Raw genomic sequence first — 18938 nt, forward strand, 5'->3', positions numbered from 1 at the left:
AATCTACATTTATCCTGTAAAAAAAAAAATCAACCCATTAATAAAACAAACAAATTTTATAGTTAAGCAGATCTGAGTAGTAGAAACACACAATTACTTTGTCCTCTGAAGCTAATCAAAACAAAAGTTAGTAACAGCACAATGAGTAATGTCACTTTTGCACTGACGCCCATTAGACAAAGTGATTCAGTATACGTGAAGCTGTCAGCATAATATAAAGAAATCCTTTGACTATGTCCAATTAAGATCAGCATTGCCCTGCTTGAACAATAAATCCCACTATTTATCTAACTGTAACTGATGATTTACACTAGCATTGTATCCCATTATCATCTTTTAATGAAGTATAGCTAGAGAACTGCTAGGTTTCACTATATGAGCAAGCAGCCTTGCTCAGTAGTTGCTTTTCTTTCTAAAATGCCTAAACATTGGTTTATACAAGTATTTTCCAATTAGTAAATTAGATTTGTAGACATGTATCTGATGACAAACAATAGTAACTTCCACATACTGTATTGAACTACTCTCATTCCTGTACAGGTTACTACTACTTTTTATATTAGTTTTTCTGACACCCCCCCCCCAAAAAAACCCCAACAACAAAAAAAAAACCCCCTCAAATATGTATGCTGAAATTCACTCACCACCTGTCCCTTCTCAACTTGCTCACTTGAGGATTTGAGTAATGGATGCTAACCCATTTTCAAACAATGAAAAAGCAGCTCTCCAACCCCAAGCTGCTCTAGTGCTGCTGTGAAGTACTATTGCAGCTGTAACACAGCCACAACAAACATAAAGTTCAGAGTGCTTGTTTTACATGTTCTTTAATTTCAAACAGAGGGATTTTTGGTTGTGTTTTTTTCTCAGTTACTTTATATAGAAAACAGAACTCAGGATATGGCATTTCAGGACATCATGTAGAGCAAGAGAGGTATAGTTCCAAAAACTTAGAATAGTACAGTTAAGTCACTATTGTGCCCGAGAATTAAGGAAGTGTTCCAATTAAGAGATCAAAGTGTCATACATATTTTCTAAAGAAAAGGGATGACATAGTTTTCTTTCATTAGGCAACTGCAACATCAAATATCTTAAGACATTAACAATCCCTTTTTGTGTGCACACCACTATGTAAATATGCTGACTGCTAAATCAAGATTATAACAAGAATTGCAAGTTTACATGTGCAGTGAATAGAAACCCTTTATAGTTTATTGGTGAGAAGAAACTTAGCGATTTGCAAAGTGAGGTTCCAACTTCAGCCCACTAACAGCATTTCAGGACAAAAAAGTAACATGGAACACCACCATCAAGCTATTACAATCTTGTATTTTTAGAAAATTACGTCATGGTACATCAATCCCTCTCAACATGACACACATAGTATCTTGCTCGTCAATCCCTAAGGCTATTCAACAGTAACTTGAAACTGTGTGCCTAGCTTGCATATGCAATTGTTTCAGTTGTGCATTCACAGCTGACAACTGCCAATGCAGAGCAATAGTTATGATCATTCATGCATGGAATATTTGCTTTAAGATGCGGATAACTACATGAAAATAGTAGAAACCAATTTCCATTCATTTCCCAGTACTAGGCTTCAAGACATTTTAGATATCTATTTATACCAAATTTGCCCAAAGAGTGCAGACAGGAGTGTAAAGCTCCACAAAATGAAGACTACCGAAGCAGCCTCTACTGGCTCTTACAAAAATTAACAATAAATATATATGCAAGTGGGCATCTTAAAATAACAGTAAGGACAATAATTAGATTAAGTAATAATTTGATTTCTACTATCATGTATCAATTACAATTTTCTAGTATCTGGTGTTGTTTGAGGACACCAGACAATAATCTTATTTAGAAACTCTATGTTTCATGCATAACTACCTAAGATATACAATGCCCTCCAGAATAATTCACTTTCTATGAATACTTCATGAAAACACTTGGTCTGGTGTCATCATGTAAGGAACAACTTACAAAAGATCCAGGTGGCTTAAGAACATCCATCCAATATATTTTTGCAATGTATCTACAGACTGGCCTTTTAGGAACCTTGGAAGAAAAAGCATCCTTAGATTTCTTTCTACTGCGTATGAAAGAAAGGTCCGGTCAAACAGACAGATAGTAAGGATTCCACTGATCAGTCATTTTATTTTAAGCTCAGCAAAAACAAAGCATTACCCAGACAATTCAGTGCTACTGTCTGTTCAGGCTGTTTTCTGAAATGGTTAGGAAGGACCTCAGAATTTTGTTAAGTTCCAAAATATAAGCAGTTAATTTAACAGTCTTGTTTAGGACTGATGGTTTGGGTCAGCCTCAACTGCAGGCTACAGTTGTTACCAACAGATCCTTAACTAAGGTCCTCTGTTGGTCTCTTTGATCACGTGTTTGTAAGGCATCTAGCAAAGCATGAGAGTGTTTTCTGGGACCTCTTTATAATCCTGGAGTGCAAGCAACAGGAACAACTTTGCTCACAAATTAAAGTTCCAAGTTGTCACAGATCACTAAGAAGTGACTACTGAACACTGGAAAGAGGACAGACATTCTGCTGGCTTTCCCCTTCATCTGGGGAGCTGCCTGTGCCAACAGTCAACTGCGGTAGCTAACAGTGTGTGTAAAATTTGCCTGGAACATATACTGACAAGAGACCAGTTTAAAGCTTTGATCCTCCCCCTTTACCCTGCAAGGACAGCGATTTTTTTTTTTTTTTCTTTTTAACAAACTTTTCTGAGGCTGTTTTTCAGCAGAACAAAGGGCTCTCAAAAAAAGAGATCTCAAAAGATCAAGATATTTACAGCCTCTTAAAAAACATACTGCATAGCTCAGTCTCCCTTCAGTAAAGGCTTTCTCAAATATATTATTCAAAGCCATGAAAACTAATTTTGCAACATCACTTACAACCTTGTCTTTCTGAAAAGGTTCTTTCAAAATATTTCATGTAAAAGTTTTCATTAGCTTCTACTGCCCGAAAAGTATCTTTTTCTTGATCAGTTCTGTCCAATTTGTCACAGTGAACTCACTGCTTCATTCTTTCCAGCTCATCTCCCATCTTCTCTGCCCTTTACAGGCATACTTCAATAGCTTTGTCACTTCCATCCTGAGCAAACAAGGCACTAGCACTTTAGAATGCTAAAGATACACCTCTCATTTCTGTTGAATCTTCTAGAGGTACTTCCAGAGTTGTGTTCATAAGCTGAACACACCAGTTAAGATTTTTCCTTCTATTTTCTTGTTAAACCTCACATAAAATTTCACTTACTTGCACTTGCAAAGCAGGAAACCCTTGAGACACAAGTGGAACAAATATAAAGGTCAACGAGCATAGTAGACAGGCTGCAGCCCAAACAGCTTTCTCAAGAAATCACAGGAATAATAAAGGAATGAAAGAAGTCACTTTTAAAAGATGTATCTTAATTCTGAAAGTTGTTACAAAAACTTTTGTCACCAATGGTTTTTGGATCTACCATCTAAGAATATACAAGAATTTACCTGCTCAAAAGCTATTTCATCTACTGAAGTTCAACATGTTAAAACACATTGAGTTTATGTATTTTGTACTAAAAGTATGCTTAGAAACGACATTACCTTAACCTTACTTTCAACATGCTATTAAGCATCTTAACTACTGAACCCAACTAAACTGAAAAATGCGAAGTTACCTTGTACCTCAGCAGTCAGCATCGTTACTTTGAACACTTATGTATATCAGGCTGATGATGGGGCTGTTTGGATTTATTTTAAAATTAGGCTGGAAAAAAAAAATTCATCCTTAAACAAGGCTGCAAGTTTCCTTATGCCATAAACAAGGTGGACAGAGAATACTGTTCCCTCCCCTCCCCGAAACTGTGAGAACATGACAAAAGTAACAAAGGAAACATCAATTTGGGGGCTTTATTTAATTTTTCTTTTCTTTTTTTTTCTTTTTTTTTTTTTTTTAAGATGCTACATAGTCAAACAGGATTGGTCTTTTACGGCATAGGACTAGTTTACTACTAATATTTTTTCCCCTAGATAGACTTATTTACATACAAAAACAGTTTCCTGACCACTGTTTCTCCAATGCTCAGATGATCAAAACTCCCAACAATTGTGTAGTGCCCAAAATACCAGGAGGCAGAAGAATCTTGCATCACTACAGCAGCAAATTTTTAGTTCTAGTCACTGGCTTTAAACAGGTGCCTTTTCATACCATATAGTATTAGTCAATTTTGTGACAATAAGGAAACATGAGATGAAATACATTAAATAAGTTAAATATGCATTAAACATCTCTGAATAACATTTTAATTCAACTAAATGAACCAACAGCAATGTAGCTTGGTCCCTTTATGAGAACAAGGCATTGACCTTTATTCCAAATGAGTGTTATACCAGTCAATATATGCCTCTTAATGATGCCTAGCACATTCAGCATTGCCACATACAATTCTTTTCAGCTTCTCACTATTCATTTAAGTGCCAAGAAATTGGTAACTTGCACAGAGTTGAAGACACTGACAGAAACTGTTAAATTTATGAGCAGAATGGTGGATTAACGTATTTTACAGAAGTTATCAACACCTCCTGCCTAACCCAGCTCCAAACATCCAATAGGGCCAGCTCCAGCAGTGGAGGAATAGTTTGTTCTATTTTTCCTTTTTTTTTTTTTTCCTTTTTTTTTTTAAAAAGAGGTAATCCAGCAACATATACCAGGGTCTAAGAATGTTTAAAATGACATATACAATATTCCATTGTAGTGTTAAATCATGATTTTCTCCCCACCTTCATCACTGAAGCATATTTTCTTTCATTCATTCATTCATTGTACATTTTAAACTTTCTAGATTATGTTACATAGTATTTGTGCAGGGGTAATTTAAAGGCAAGACCTGTGAGATGTCATACATTAATTTTTTTTTTTAAACATTGTTATGAATAAATTTAATCCAATGATATGGCAGAACCATCAAACCAATTTACAATTTCCAGCATGCTGCCTCTACAAGGCTATTTTTCCTATAATTACACCAAAGACAAAGAACAAAACCACCAAAGCAAGTAGTCTGGAGCTGAGCCCTTCATCCTTAACAGCAGCTGCAGAAGCAGATATTGGGTTGTTTGTCTGGGGTGCCTTTCTCATCCGCAGTCCATCTTCTTCCTAAAGGAAGATATATTGATTATTTCTACTGGAAAAAAGCTTTAAATAGTCTCCCTTATCATATTTATTTTAGGTGGGCATAATAAAATAGGTGAAAGCTAATTTAGAGCTCTATTTCCTAGATAATCCTGAGAAGGAAAGGGTATTGAGGTAGGAGAGGAATTCTGTATCTATTTGACTAGCAGAGCAAAAATCACATGCTCTTGGAATTTTTCTCCTGCTGACTAAGGTAATAGGGGAAGCAATGAGGAAGCCTGCAAGAACACTCATCCAAAGGCTGGACACAGCTCCAGAACTTCAAAAAAAATTATGGAGGGAATGGCATGAAGATGTTTTTCTTGCTCTGTAAGCAAATATAGTGCTGTTGGGGAAAATGCTTTTCAATATAACTAAGGTAGGCTGTGAAAAATATGCAACTTTAAGGCAATAATACTCATCAATCCCCTAGTTAGATGTCACAAGCAAATTTCACCAGCATTTGAAGGGAAATCTATTTCCCCCATCATATTAATGCTGACATTTTGACATGAAACTAATGGCAATAATTAGGATATTTTCTTGGTATGAGTTTGACAGCTCTCTTGATTCAAAGACATATGAGACAACAGGTAAAACAACATCATAACACCAGATATTATCATTTCAAGTGGAGATGATGTTCCCCACATCTTGATCTAAACTGTTGTGCAGCACAGCTGTGTGTTAGCACACTCCATTCCACACACACACACACAGAGCACTTTAGCAGATGGTAAAATGAGCCTTTTGTGACCTAACTTGTATACAGCTGAAGCAATAGCGTTAGACTTTTTATGTGACACAGTATTACAGTACAAAAGTGTAAGATACTGAAGTAAAAGCCTTCAGTCTATACATAAAAAAATACTCAAGAAATAAAATTGTAATAAAAGTTACTGCAGCCTTAAAAATTGTCAGATAAGTGAAATTCAAAAGGCTCAGTGTATGTCAGTGTTTCTCACTTTTGAATTTAAAGGGACACCTAACATTCTGGAGGAAAACTTTTTCTTTAAAAAAATTATTTATTAAATGTCACAGACTACCTGATACCTCACTACTGCTGTAAGTCTAGATGGGGATAACTGGCTTTTGTAAACAGTAAAATGTTGCTTACCTATATAGTAATTTTACTTTTCATTGTAAATATTTTAACTTCCTTCTGAGAGTGACTCTAGCCTGACACTGACAGCACCTGGTGGCTGGCAGTAATTTAACATGGTTTTGTGATGTTTTACATGTTTCTAACACTCCACAAAGGGAGCAACAGCTCACCATTTTAAGACATTACTGTAGGACATCAGCTCAATTCTACATATCTCCTGTACAGTGTTTATTCAAGACCTATTTGCAAAAAAATAAAGTAAAATCATATACTACTGTGAGACGCTGGCAAAACAAGACACAAGGAGAAGTTAAGGTCGTGTCTCAGCTATATACATACATTATTTCTATGTGCAAAACAAAACTGCTTTACAAATGTTTAAAGAATTTCTTCATGCATCAGCCAGCCAAGCAGCATCAGAGCTGACAGAACACAGTTCCTTTCACTGGGGTCCAACAGTCAAAAATTCCAAATTTTCATTGGTGCTGTTATCTATGAAACTAAGCATTTACAACAAATGAAACCACTGTAAAAAGTGTTTTTCAGCATGGTGATAAAGGCTCCTCAATTACTTGATTTCACAGCGATGTGCTGGATATGACAGGAAGCATATTTCCTATTAATATGTCTTACTTTGGTCATTTCAACTGCATATTATAGGTGCAATTACTAAAACACTCGGTATTTGCACAACACTGCCCTCAAGCTCCCATCAGTTTGAGAGAACAGGGCCAAATCCAGCTTAATTCAGATTGAGAAAATTAGGTGGGAAAAGAAAAGAGAATTCATTACTTTGGGTTGCTATCCAGTCAGTTTCTCTGACTGCATGACTTGTAAGCTCCTTTCAAAGGAAGTATTTTTTCAACACTTTTTCTCAGTTTATAGAGAGAAACCTAAATTATCTTTTAATTTATAGACAATATTAAAATATTGTGCCAAGGTCAGGTAACCAAACCTTTAAGTTGGAAGCTCCTTTTTCAGGAAAGGGGTAAATCTGAAAAAAAAAAAAAGTATCTTTACCTTAAACTGTTTATTCTCCTCCCGTAACCTCTGAACTTCTACTTGAAGCCTCTTATAGTCTTCCATTACTTTCTTAACTTCAGTGTCATCCAAAGAAGAACTTATTGATTTAGACATTACAGAGGAATCTGTCTTTGTTGCAGTTGTGGATACAATTTTATTTATTTCTATGTCATGCTGTTAAAAAAGGACAGAGTGATTTTTGGTTAGTTATTAACACCACGCCACACACCTGATATATAGGAGGAGAATCAGGTAAAATTGTCTGTGCACACCTGAAACGTGCCTGTATCAAAAGAAATAAACAACATTTTTCTTTCTGTAACCTTTACTTCCCCTTTCTGTTTCACAGAAAACACCAGATTAGCAGCAGTAAGTGCAGACAGCATGACCTCAACTTTTCAGTCCCTGCATATAGAAAAGGAAATATCCTTAGACCATGTCCCACAATATGAATGGGAACTTATTTGTTCACAGTCCACTTATGGAGTATTCATGCTCTCCTCGCCTTTCCCTCCCCAAGCACAACACAAACAGCTACTCCAGGAACCAGGGTATTGCTAGGAACTACCCACCTGCTCTGCTGCAGTTCCCTTTCTCTTCACTCCCCACAACTAGCTATCACCTCTCCATCCTTCTGCACTTCTGTGGTGATGGAAGAACTTGCAACCCAAGTTAGACCTCCAAACCCTCCTCCCTTTCCTGCCTTTGGATTCTCTCCATGTTCTGCACTTTAGAATGCAAAGGGCCTGGCTCTCATGAAAAACAAACCACTCTATCGCCACCCAGACTGCCACCAAAGTCTTAACATGAAGATTTTGTTTATATGAATAAAGTAATAGGATCTTGTTACTACTGGTGCTTTGTTTTGCCCTCATGAATTTTAGGGATTATAGAAAAAATTATGACTAAACAGAAAAGCTGTTAAGTTTCATTTAATTCAGATTTTTTCCTTCCTCTCATCACACCTCTGAACTGGAAACACAGAAAGTACCCTGGCCTAAAACAAAAGCACCTACTTTCAGAGCAAATGTTCGCTGTCTGGAGCAGGTAGAGCAGACACAGGGAGACTACAATAGTTACATTATAACAATACATAATCCTAATTACAAACTGTCCGGTGCAAGGTAAAGCAACTGTGCCTTCAGTACCTGCATACTAGGAAACATTTTTTTCAGTTTATTCAATCCATTATCAGTTCTACATTTGACACTACATAATGCCATTAGAAATTAATGCGTTCATTACCCTAACAAAAAAGGATCCTACAATATTATAGCTGCTAATTGCAATATAACCCCTAACTGCATTTGTGTCCTCCTTACTAGCTTTCTACCAATTTACTTGCTAATATCAGTGTGGTATTGAGGAAGCAAAGGGGAGTGTTGGACAGGCAAATTTATATTGCTGATGGTTATAACTGCTTCAGTATAAACTCTGACCTTTACAACCATCAATCAGTACCTTTCAAATTTTTTTGAAATATTCTTTATCCTGTGATCTTTCACTAAGTGAAAACAGATCAACTCAAAGATTTCTTTGTGCTTGTGTTGCACTTACATTGTTCAAATTAGCTGCTAGGTACATTAAGCATCACCAAGATTTTAAATAGTTTATATTGTGTTTTCAAAGGGTGATGCCATCCAGGCAGTGAAACAGAGGGTTCTGTCTTTTGCTTATATAGCTGTCTGTATAAACATGCCATTTTACATGATTTATTGTGGTATTAAGTTAGAACACTCAACATGCATCTGAAAATACTCACAGGCTTATCATTTTCGGCTGGTAGCTCAAACACACACCTAAGTTTCGAATCCATGAGTTCTTCCGGTTTTGCTTCTTTCCACTGGAATAATTTAATATTAACTTAATATTAAACATACCAGTATATTAAGGCAGATGGAAAAGACAGTGTATTACATAAACATATCACATCACCTTACTCAGAAAAACCCCACAGGTGTTTACCATGTTACCATTAACCACACACATGATGAAGAATGAAACCAAATATGTAACTGAGTGGTACTGTAAAGGAAGACCAGATACTATGAAGGAAATCATTCTAAATAGTATAAAACTTACACAGGTAATTTAGGAGAGAACTGGGAAATCTGTAAGAGTAATTAGCATAGATAGGGGGAGCTATGGTTCTAATTAAAAAAAAAAAAAAGGGGGGGGGTGCATTCAAAGGAAGCAAAAGATAACAAAAACCCAAATCAGTAATGTTAGTTCTGAAGTCTTTGTTCAGTGGCGTTCCTATTCAACATTTTCAAATTTCACATGAGATTTTCTTCCTGACTGGTATGAACTACAGGACTGTTCTTCCCCTTCCTTGTTTTCCACCTCCTTATTTTTCAGCATCAACGTCTAAACAGTAATAGATGTGCTACATACAGAAAGGGATAGTTCCCCTCTCATCCTTCTCTCCCCTTCAACTAGGGCATCTACCATAAAAAAGTTTCCTTCCAATATTTTTAATAGGGATTAACAGTTATAAATATTTGCTCGGTATCAGCTGTAACCCTGAACTGAAAAAGATTGATTCATAGTAGTGATATACAGCAAGAAGTGTCCACATTTATGTCCTGGAGTTCTCACATGCTTCTCTTCACTTTGACCATACTTCTGATACCATGGTATTGCTCAGCATATCTCAAGTAGGCGTCAAATTATGGCTAACCCCTGTGCAACCTGAAGAAGTATTTGACTCATCCTAAATAGCTGAATCGTACTTCAGCTCTTCTGTGGCTGAAGTCAGAATTCTATTTTGAGCTCGTTGGCTGCCTGTGAAGTGTTGAAAGCTTTATAGTACTCCAGTAATTTGTCTCACCTGTTTATCCAGAATAGGAAGAGATTTGCAGAGTGGTAACAAAACTGAGAACTGATCAAGTGTTATAGGAAAAGAAATCATATTGGTCTGGAGAGCTCTGGAAAACTGAAAGGGCCATCTAGGTCCTAAAAAACATTCTTTGCTAGCAGAATAACATTTTTCATGGTATAAAGTGACTCATAAAAATTAAAGAGTTAGAAAGAAAGGCAGACTGGCTTATCTTTCTAGTGATGTAGACATTTTATTACTATTGCCGTTTCTCCCACTGGATCTTATTTTGAGGCCATTAAACAAATAATAGTTCCATAAATCTCTTTCAGAAGGGAAATTCTTAACCCTGCGGAATGCCGCAGCTTTAAAAAGTTATTCAGAAGAAGATGCATATTGTGAAGACTACTATAAAAAAGCCATGATATGCACTCTGAGGTTTTTGGGGGTTGGCTTTTTTTGTTTTTAAGTAATACACATACCTACAAACACACACAAGCCCCACACTTTAGATTAATGGCCTCTTTTTCTTTTTTATTGTGTCCTCAATAGCTACTGAGCATTCTCTCAAGAGAACAAAAGCTAGACTAGAGAAAGCTTCCTTGTGCTGCCTTGCAGTAGCAAATCTTGCTGTTACAGGAAAGCCACCAGTTGACATACTGGTTTGTTCCTTTCCAAGTTGTCTTAATGTAGCCTGACATCTTATTTCTACATCTTTTGTCCTTCTTTGCTTCAGCACCTACATGCTTCTGTTACTCTCATTTGTAATCCACAGGACAGAACCCATGAGGGCCTTTCATTTACCTAAGCCACAACAGACATAGGTAGGGATAAAGAAAAATACAATACTTGTAAATCATCCACCTGGTTCTTGCTGGGAACAGGAGCTGCTCAAGGGAAGACTCGAGACTGGGAGTAAAGGCATAAAATATAAAAGATGCCACAGATTTAGAATATATTCTATATATTCTTAGAATACATAGTTCAAGTTGGCCTTTCTAAAAAATGATATATTGAAAAAAATTACAACTACTTAACATTTGTTTAATGGCTTGGTATCCCATTACTGACAGCAGCATCCTCAAGAAGCAACCACAGACGACACCAACAGTGTCTTTCAGTGTGAGGTTCCTGGGGCTCGAAATAAATGGAAAACACCTTCCCACGCAGTGATGGAAATCTAGCAAAGCTTTCAAGGATCACTCCAGTGTGGTTCAAGAACAGCCCTTAAGGAACACAGTCCAAGGTCTTATAAAATTATACAATCAGAAAGAAGTCCATTTTAATTAATTTCAATACTTACTACTGCTTCCATGTCTGAAGTATCAGCTGGAGCAAACATAGACTGAACCATAAACTTGTGTTTACTTTTCTCATTAGGGTCATAGTCAAAAGGCTGTAGCATCACTGCAAGAAAAACCCCAAAACACATTATGTTAACATTGCTCTGATGCATAGTCATGCACTGATGACAGTTACCAGATTTGAGAAATACAAACATTAAAATGGTTTTAAGTTGTATGTCTGTTATGACCAAAGCAGCAGCTGAGATCAGGAACCTCACTTTAAAACAAAATTTTAAAAGACGATAAGAGAAACAGACTTCTTCAGTCTGTCAAGATTTTTGTCTGAGAATTTCAGAAATGCTGATCACTGTACAATATTCTGCACACAACTATGGCAAGATAATAATAGTAATTTATAGTAAACAGGATAATCTACATATCTTCTGGGACAGAGGGAAAAATTCTCAAAGAAAGCATCTTTTTTCTTCCTCCATCCTTGGGGCAGAAGTAACAAGCTGGCATTTTGATTAGTTGTACGCACAGTATTCCTGATGGTTCCTGAGAAAAGCTACAGAGGCAAAGTCAAACATTTTAAACCTTGAGGTTCAAGTCTCAGGATGGAAATTTCCTCTACAAATTTTAAGAGTCTCATAGTATTTGTTTTATCAAGTACAAGTATTTCTCTTCCAAAAATAAGTTGCTGAAAGTTTGTTAGGAATTTATAGCTGGAAGTTTATGGTTAAATGCTATATAAACTTCAACTCTGAAAGGTATACAAGAAACATATTTCTCCCCATTCAAAAATCACCAACATTCCAGAATTTACTTTGCAGAAAATGACTGTGTTCAGAGGACAGAGAGCAAGGAATGGCAGGCTGGGTGTGTGTGAGCTTTTTTTTTTTTTTTTTTTTTTACATTTTTTATTTAATAGTAGGATTTTCCATGTCTTTTCTTTTTGGGTAAAGAACTAACATGTTAAAGTAACTTGAAGAGGCAGAGTTATGCATTTCGTTTACATGGAATATCGTTTAATCGCAGTGCTCACTCAGAACCCCTATGTTTTGCAAATGACACCTGGATATTCAGCTACTGTGACATGAACAAACACTGGTTTAGCTTCAACATGAGACAAACAGATGTGAAAATAAGCAAAGCAGTTTACACAAACATGTTATTAGATATTGCAAAAAGCTACCACCCCCTCAAATTTAAAATGAAGCTTGCATATACTGCAATTACAACTAACATAAAAAATGGTGTAAGGTTTAAAAATTCACATTTTACGACCCATGAGGCTACTTCAGTCCCTCAATTCAATCACTAAGAAGAGAAGCAATTCAAGAATTAGGATTACTTTCAAGTACTAGTGCTATTAACATTATGTGCCCAAATTCATATGCACTAATTGCAGGGGTTTGTCATATAAAAGCAATATTCAAAGATCCCATTTATTGCAATTGAAGGCAAGTCAAACCAATTTGCCTCCTTCATTGAGCAGAGTATGTTATGGCTGTGCCATCTCTGTTATGCACACAATCTGTGGCTATCAACAACCACATGCCTTTTAAAGCCAGAAGAGAAGGAAGACAGCAAATTCTCTCAGATGAGGTGCTTTAAAAATTATTACACATTTTAACTCACCTTGTGGTAATCAAATACTAGTCCAAAATAAATGTTTGCAGATTAACAGGCTACTTTTAAAACTATTTTTCCAAACAGAAGTGACCACACTCTGAAAGCACATATATTTCAACATTGCATGATACATCACTGAAAAGCAGTGGCGTAATTTTTTCTCTCCTGTAGTAGACACCTAACTTATTTCAAATCTACATAATGTGTAAGATCCAACTGGGTAGTCAAAACTATCCACTCTTTATGGAACTTCTCCAGATCTGCAGTTTTTTCAATTTGCTTTGCTGAGTGCAGCTATAAGCTCATTTGAAAATCGTTATTTCCCAAGTGATAGTGCTGAAGCCGTTCCCAAACGCCAAATGATTGCTGCTCTGAATTCCATTCACTGAATCATAAGAGCAAGCAGCTAGAGAGGGCTTGACAGCACAAATGTTGTTAGCACTTGTATTTTTAGATCAATACATGAAAGCCACATTGACACAAATTATTCAGCAAATGTCTTGTAAGCCAGATGGGAAGCTCAAAAATATGTACTTTGTTCAAGAGGAAACCAAACCATTTCAACATTTATTCACATACTATTGGGGGTTTCTGTGAAAGATCAGTTCTATGTAATTGCCCTAATTGCTGGAGAATTTGCTACTGTGAATGTGTCTCCTTTGTTTTGACTGGAAATTCCATACCTTATGCAAGAACTATGTGAAAAGTGTATGTTCCTACAAAATGCCTTATCAAATCAGTCACCTCATCTGGTCAAGAGTGGCTGACCAGCTTTCATCAGAACCCAGAGTTCTAAGAAACAAAATGATTAACATGATCTTGAAGTTTACTAGCACCAGCATCTATTAGGCAGAGTTATGTATTTCAACCGCCTTCTAAACTGATCACCTTACAGCTAAAGCACCAGAAGTATTCCACCACAAGCAAAAACTGCAAAGACATTGAGAGATCAATGGAATGAGGAGTAACACAAGTTGTATTTGTTAGCAGCCCACTTGTCTCTCAAAATTAAACCATGAAGGGCCAACCTTACGTACATCCTGTTCTGAAGTCTCTGCAAAGAAATGGATACCAGCTTTCTCACACATTCCTGTGATACGCCCCATATTTTACGCAAGGCCCTCTGCAGATAGCGAAGGAGAGGCGGTGACCACCTAATATGCTCCTTCCTTTTTCTAGAACAGTTTACTGGCAAAGTGAATAACAATGTCAGAAGCATTAAACTCTTCTGGTTTTCCTACAGTAAACCTGCACTCTCAAGGAACAGAGGAAATTTGAGCAAGGAACATGGAAGGAGGTAAAACTCCACTCGTAATGCCTGCTAGGATCTAGCACTCCCTTCCAAGAGCAGAAGGAACAGAAGTCTCCCTGCTCAGATAGTCAGCAACCTTCCTCTAGTTTCCATCTAAATTTATTAATGGCCTGTTTACTTGGTCCTGGACCAATAGTGCCCTTATGCTTAAATATCAAAGAAGGGGAAGAGTCAGCTACTTCTGGTGCACTCCAAGACATCAATCACAGTAACTCTTGGCCTTCTGGTAAACTAAGTAAGCCAGACTCAGTGGATCCTCTCTGGTCCAAGCTCCCCATTCATTCTCTGCACCTGTTCTGGCTTGAACTCCTCTATATGAGCTACTCGAATTATACATCCAGGATATTTTACTCATGCTCTGGGCAATAGCATAGACCCTCTTACCTCTTCCATTATCCAGCCTGTTTGCACATATTACATTTGCCTTATTCACAGCCACATTATGTCAGCATCTTGGTCACCCTTGCCAGCCCCCTTAACAAGTCTGCAGTTATAGCAGGAGTATTTTATTCTCCAAGTACATGATTTTGCAGTTTTTCTGATGAAACTAATCCTGTTTCTCTTACTGTAGCCTTCAAGGACACCCAGTTCTGCTGCATATCTTCAGCCTCCCAACTTTACATCATCATCAGGGTTTTTAGTGTACTCTTTGTGCCAGAATTGCTTATAAAAGCGTTAAACAAGAATAGTACCAAGAATCATTCTCAAGAAATGTCACTAGTAACTTGCTGCTATTACATTTCCATCCACCACATCACTGTTTACTCTTAAGTAGACCATTCAATAGTCTGTGAATCTATTTTTCTTTTCTAGCTTTATTGATAATTTTCCCAAATGGCACTGCATGAAATTCTTTATGGTCTGGATAGATCAAATCTACCACACTTATGTCACCTTTACATAAAATACCCCAACCAGCTACAGGGGCGAGCCTCAAGATCATTGTGCAATTTGATCAGTTCTGCTAGAGGTGAGCAAAGGACACTCACATCTACAGAAACAGGCAGAATCCACTGCACTGCTTCACATTTGTTCCATGTTTACATAGTTCTTTCTGTAAATATTTCGGTAGTACTAAGAAATGTTGAATCTGTGAAGACAAGATAGATTCTTCTAAAGCAAACGGACAAAACCAGCCCAAAACTTGGCAGTTGCTACATAGTCCTGGGAGGCCTGGGTGAACAGTGCACAGCAGCAATGTTGCCTCCACAGAGTCGGGGGCTGCAGCAGTGGACGGGACACGACCGGTGTCTTAGGCAAAGGGGCAGACCCACTGCGACCGAAGAGAACAGCAGCTGCAGAAGCACCCTCCTGAAGGCAATGCAAACCAACTTTTCCAAGTCAGGCAAGTTTACAAAAGACTAAAAATACTCCCCAAGGATATTCAACAGCAACCTAAGGATAACGTCAGCTTTTCCCCATTTTTAGGAAGCATGTTCAGACTGCTCTCTTCAGTGGGACAGTGTGCACAGATGGTACCACCTGTACTTCCTCTCTCCCCCTGTTATACACCTATCTGCAGACTCATCAGCACCTGCTTATATTTTTTTCACTCTTCCTTTGTAATCCATTCATGCCTTTTATTTAGATTTCAACCTCTTGGCAGTGACAAAATCAGATATATTTGTTGAAATAAGACGTGTTTAACAAAAATGGAATGTGTGCAAATACTCTTTTTTTCAAGTATTTCAGACCACATGCAATGAGATCAGACGACAGCGTACACATACACTTCCCGACAGTTACATAAACACAGTTGTTAAAATTACATGCCATTATATAACAGGTGAAAACATGGGCTACAAACCTGACATTGCAGCAAGCAGTGTATGCTGACAGGGACTTAAACGCTGGTATTTAGGAAAAGCTGTGATATGGCATAAGAAGCCAGTATTTGAGACTCCACTAGAATAAAGCAAGCTTTACTTTTCTAGCATTTTGTATGTTTTAGATGAGCCGTCATACTAGCATGAAATCAAGTGGAATGATGTTCTGACTGCTGCCTCTATCTTAGGGCAGAATATCTTCTCATACACTTACATCAAAATAGTACAGATACAGTTTCACAGGAATGTAACAAAGCCATCCTGTTACTACAGTGCAAAAAGAAAGGCTGCACCAAACTCAGCTTCAGTCAGTAACACTGAGAAACTAAAAAATTGTTCCAGAGCTTCACGCCACTATACTTAGGCACTGATTTTTTTGGAAAGACAAGGTGCAGTACCAACACAGTGCTACCAAGAGGTTGTGTTAAAGCCAGTCAGAATTCTCAAAAGGACAGATTGCATATAGTAAATACAGCCCAATCAGTTTAAGTGTCCGGAAGTGATTACTGAAATAACTATATTCTAATAATTTCTCACCAGTAGTATTTTCACTAGGTTTGGAGGAATTCAAGTCCTATTTATTCAAGTCCTATTTTTATACCCTGTGCAAGACTTGAATTACACGACTGAAAAATAACTGATTCAGAAGCAAAGAAACAAATTCTATTTATTTTTCACTTCATTAACTACAAAATCAGCCCTCTGTTCTTAAGCAACATTTACTCCCTTCTTTCACACATCTCCACCCTTTCTGTGAATTTGAAAACAATTCTGTTCTGTAAGTTAATGAAACTCCTCTCTTTGATTGCCCCTATCCAAAAGATTCCTTCTGCTAATCAGAACCAAAGACACTGCCATCTTCCAAGTCCAAAATTAGGTCCCATGCACGGTTTAAAGGAGCTACCTGGAGTGCAATATATATAGCTCTATTAAAGAGAAATTCAACCACAGTACAAGATAAAGACAGCTTCAGTTTAGAATGTTTTAGGAAGTAAACAATTAACATTTATAACCCCAGAATTCTGTAACACATCAACCTATAAATTTGCCTCAATATATTACCTAAAGAACAATGAATGTGTACTGCTTGTATTTTAAAATATAACATTAATGTAAGGACCGGTAATTTAGGATTGTTATTTGTTATTACTAGGTTATTATCGGCATGAAAATATGTAGAACACAAACGTGAGCTTGTGATTAAACATACCATAGCCATTCACAATACTACCTGAATCGTAAATCACTATAAATAAAGTTATCAGAAAAGGGATATATTTTTCAAAGCTACGTAAGCTAGAGCAAAGCATAGCTTAAGGTTAGCACAGCAATCTCACATAATAGGATACTTGAAGTCAAGTCTTGGACTAGATCCATATTCTATCTGGTATGCCTATGGGAAGAGTCAGGCTGGAAAAGCAAGTAAGATGTCGGCATGCTGGTAACATAACATAAGATGGTTCATACAACACTCGCCTATACTATATTCTGCTCAAGGTAGAGCGAAGGGGTCATTGTAAGCAGAAGTTTAAGAAAATACTCAATGTTGAGATCAAGACAACGTTTTAAAAAGCATGGTAAGTGCCTGCAAAGGAAGCGGGCTTTTCATTTCAAAAGTCCATCTGATAGATGAAAAGAATCCACATCTTTATAGCATGAAGATAATTTGTAGCTAGAAACCATGCTAATTTTCATTATCACTTCATTGATTTCTATGCATTTAATATGCTTGCCTGCAGCTAGTATAGATGACAGACAGCTTTACTTGGGAATTGTCCTGAGTTTTAAAAATCTCAATTTTTCTCTAGAGAGCTTTTTCATTTACATATTAGTCATTTCAGAACTCACTGGATACATGCTAACCTTCTCCTGAAGCAGAAGTGCTTTGCCTGCCCCACCTGCAGCTACCACATTGCACTGGTTATCTCCACACTGTGACATTCCCCAGAGATTAACTGCAAGTGAGGCACAATTCTGCAATCATATGCACGCTCAGTTTGACACAATAGAAATCCCAAAGACAACAGATCAATGAGTGTGCAAATGTAGGCATGCACAAGAAGACTTACAGGATTGAAGTCTCTTAATGTTACAGTGCAAAGTATTTCTGGGATCAATTTTTATTTTGTTGAAGCAAGCTCTCCACGTGTGAGGTGTTTAAATATTTTCCATTTTTTACTTAATAAAATGTAAGTCTTGATTTTTACTTTTTGATTCTTTTCAAGTAAAAAGCAATAGTTTTAGCTCCCAAAATATTTTATTCCAGGCTAGAAAAGTTTGATAAGAGACTAAGAGCAAACCGTATAACCTATCAGGAAGTAATTTTTCTTATCATGCCAATATTAAAATTTATTAAAAATAGTAAAATAGATCTGCATGTTTATAGAAATAATTTTCTTAAGTAAGAAGTCAGACTTTATTCATGCAGTATGCCACTACTACCTGCTTTGATAGAATTCTTTATTAAAAACATGGATCGGAGAAGTCATTAAGAAAATACACTGCTTTAAAGTATGTATCATCAGCAAGTTAATAATATACATACATTCTGTTTATGGGAAATAATCAGCTCTTTACGCTTTCAAAGTAAGCCACTCCTTTGCTTTTCCATTACCAAACTTAGGCAAGTCAAGAGCTACTGACTCATTAGAGAAAATTATTAACTTTTCCTATGGAACAGCAAAGATTTAGTCACTTGACATTTCTAACACCAAAGCACCGTTGCATCTTCAAGGAACACAAAACAAGCATGGTTTAAAAGTAAATGTTTTCATT

The 18938-nt window shown here is 36.8% G+C and overlaps 1 protein-coding gene across 6 annotated transcripts in view; it reads right to left on the reverse strand.

Annotated features, from left to right (window-relative positions):
• The window catches only part of VAPB (VAMP associated protein B and C), a 40327-nt gene that overhangs the window by 4027 nt on the left and 17362 nt on the right, over positions 1 to 18938 (reverse strand). For 2 of the 6 annotated variants that reach the window (XR_005931996.1, XR_005931995.1), the window contains exons 3-6: positions 11408 to 11511; positions 9049 to 9129; positions 7284 to 7460; positions 3666 to 5143 (exon numbers count right to left, since the gene is read on the reverse strand). Coding sequence is in view for 1 of the 6 variants with exons in the window: in XM_030007605.2 (XP_029863465.1) it covers positions 4985 to 5143; positions 7284 to 7460; positions 9049 to 9129; positions 11408 to 11511 (521 nt within the window). In the remaining 5 variants the exon portion in view is untranslated. Of the gene's footprint in view, positions 1 to 1182; positions 5144 to 7218; positions 7258 to 7283; positions 7461 to 7515; positions 7570 to 9048; positions 9130 to 11407; positions 11512 to 18938 lie in introns of those variants that run through there. The other 4 variants (XR_005931997.1, XR_005931999.1, XR_005931998.1 and 1 more) reach the window with 4 other exon arrangements.

Source organism: Aquila chrysaetos, chromosome 3, assembly GCF_900496995.4.
Source record: "Aquila chrysaetos chrysaetos chromosome 3, bAquChr1.4, whole genome shotgun sequence".
Classification (NCBI taxonomy): Eukaryota; Metazoa; Chordata; class Aves; order Accipitriformes; family Accipitridae; genus Aquila; species Aquila chrysaetos.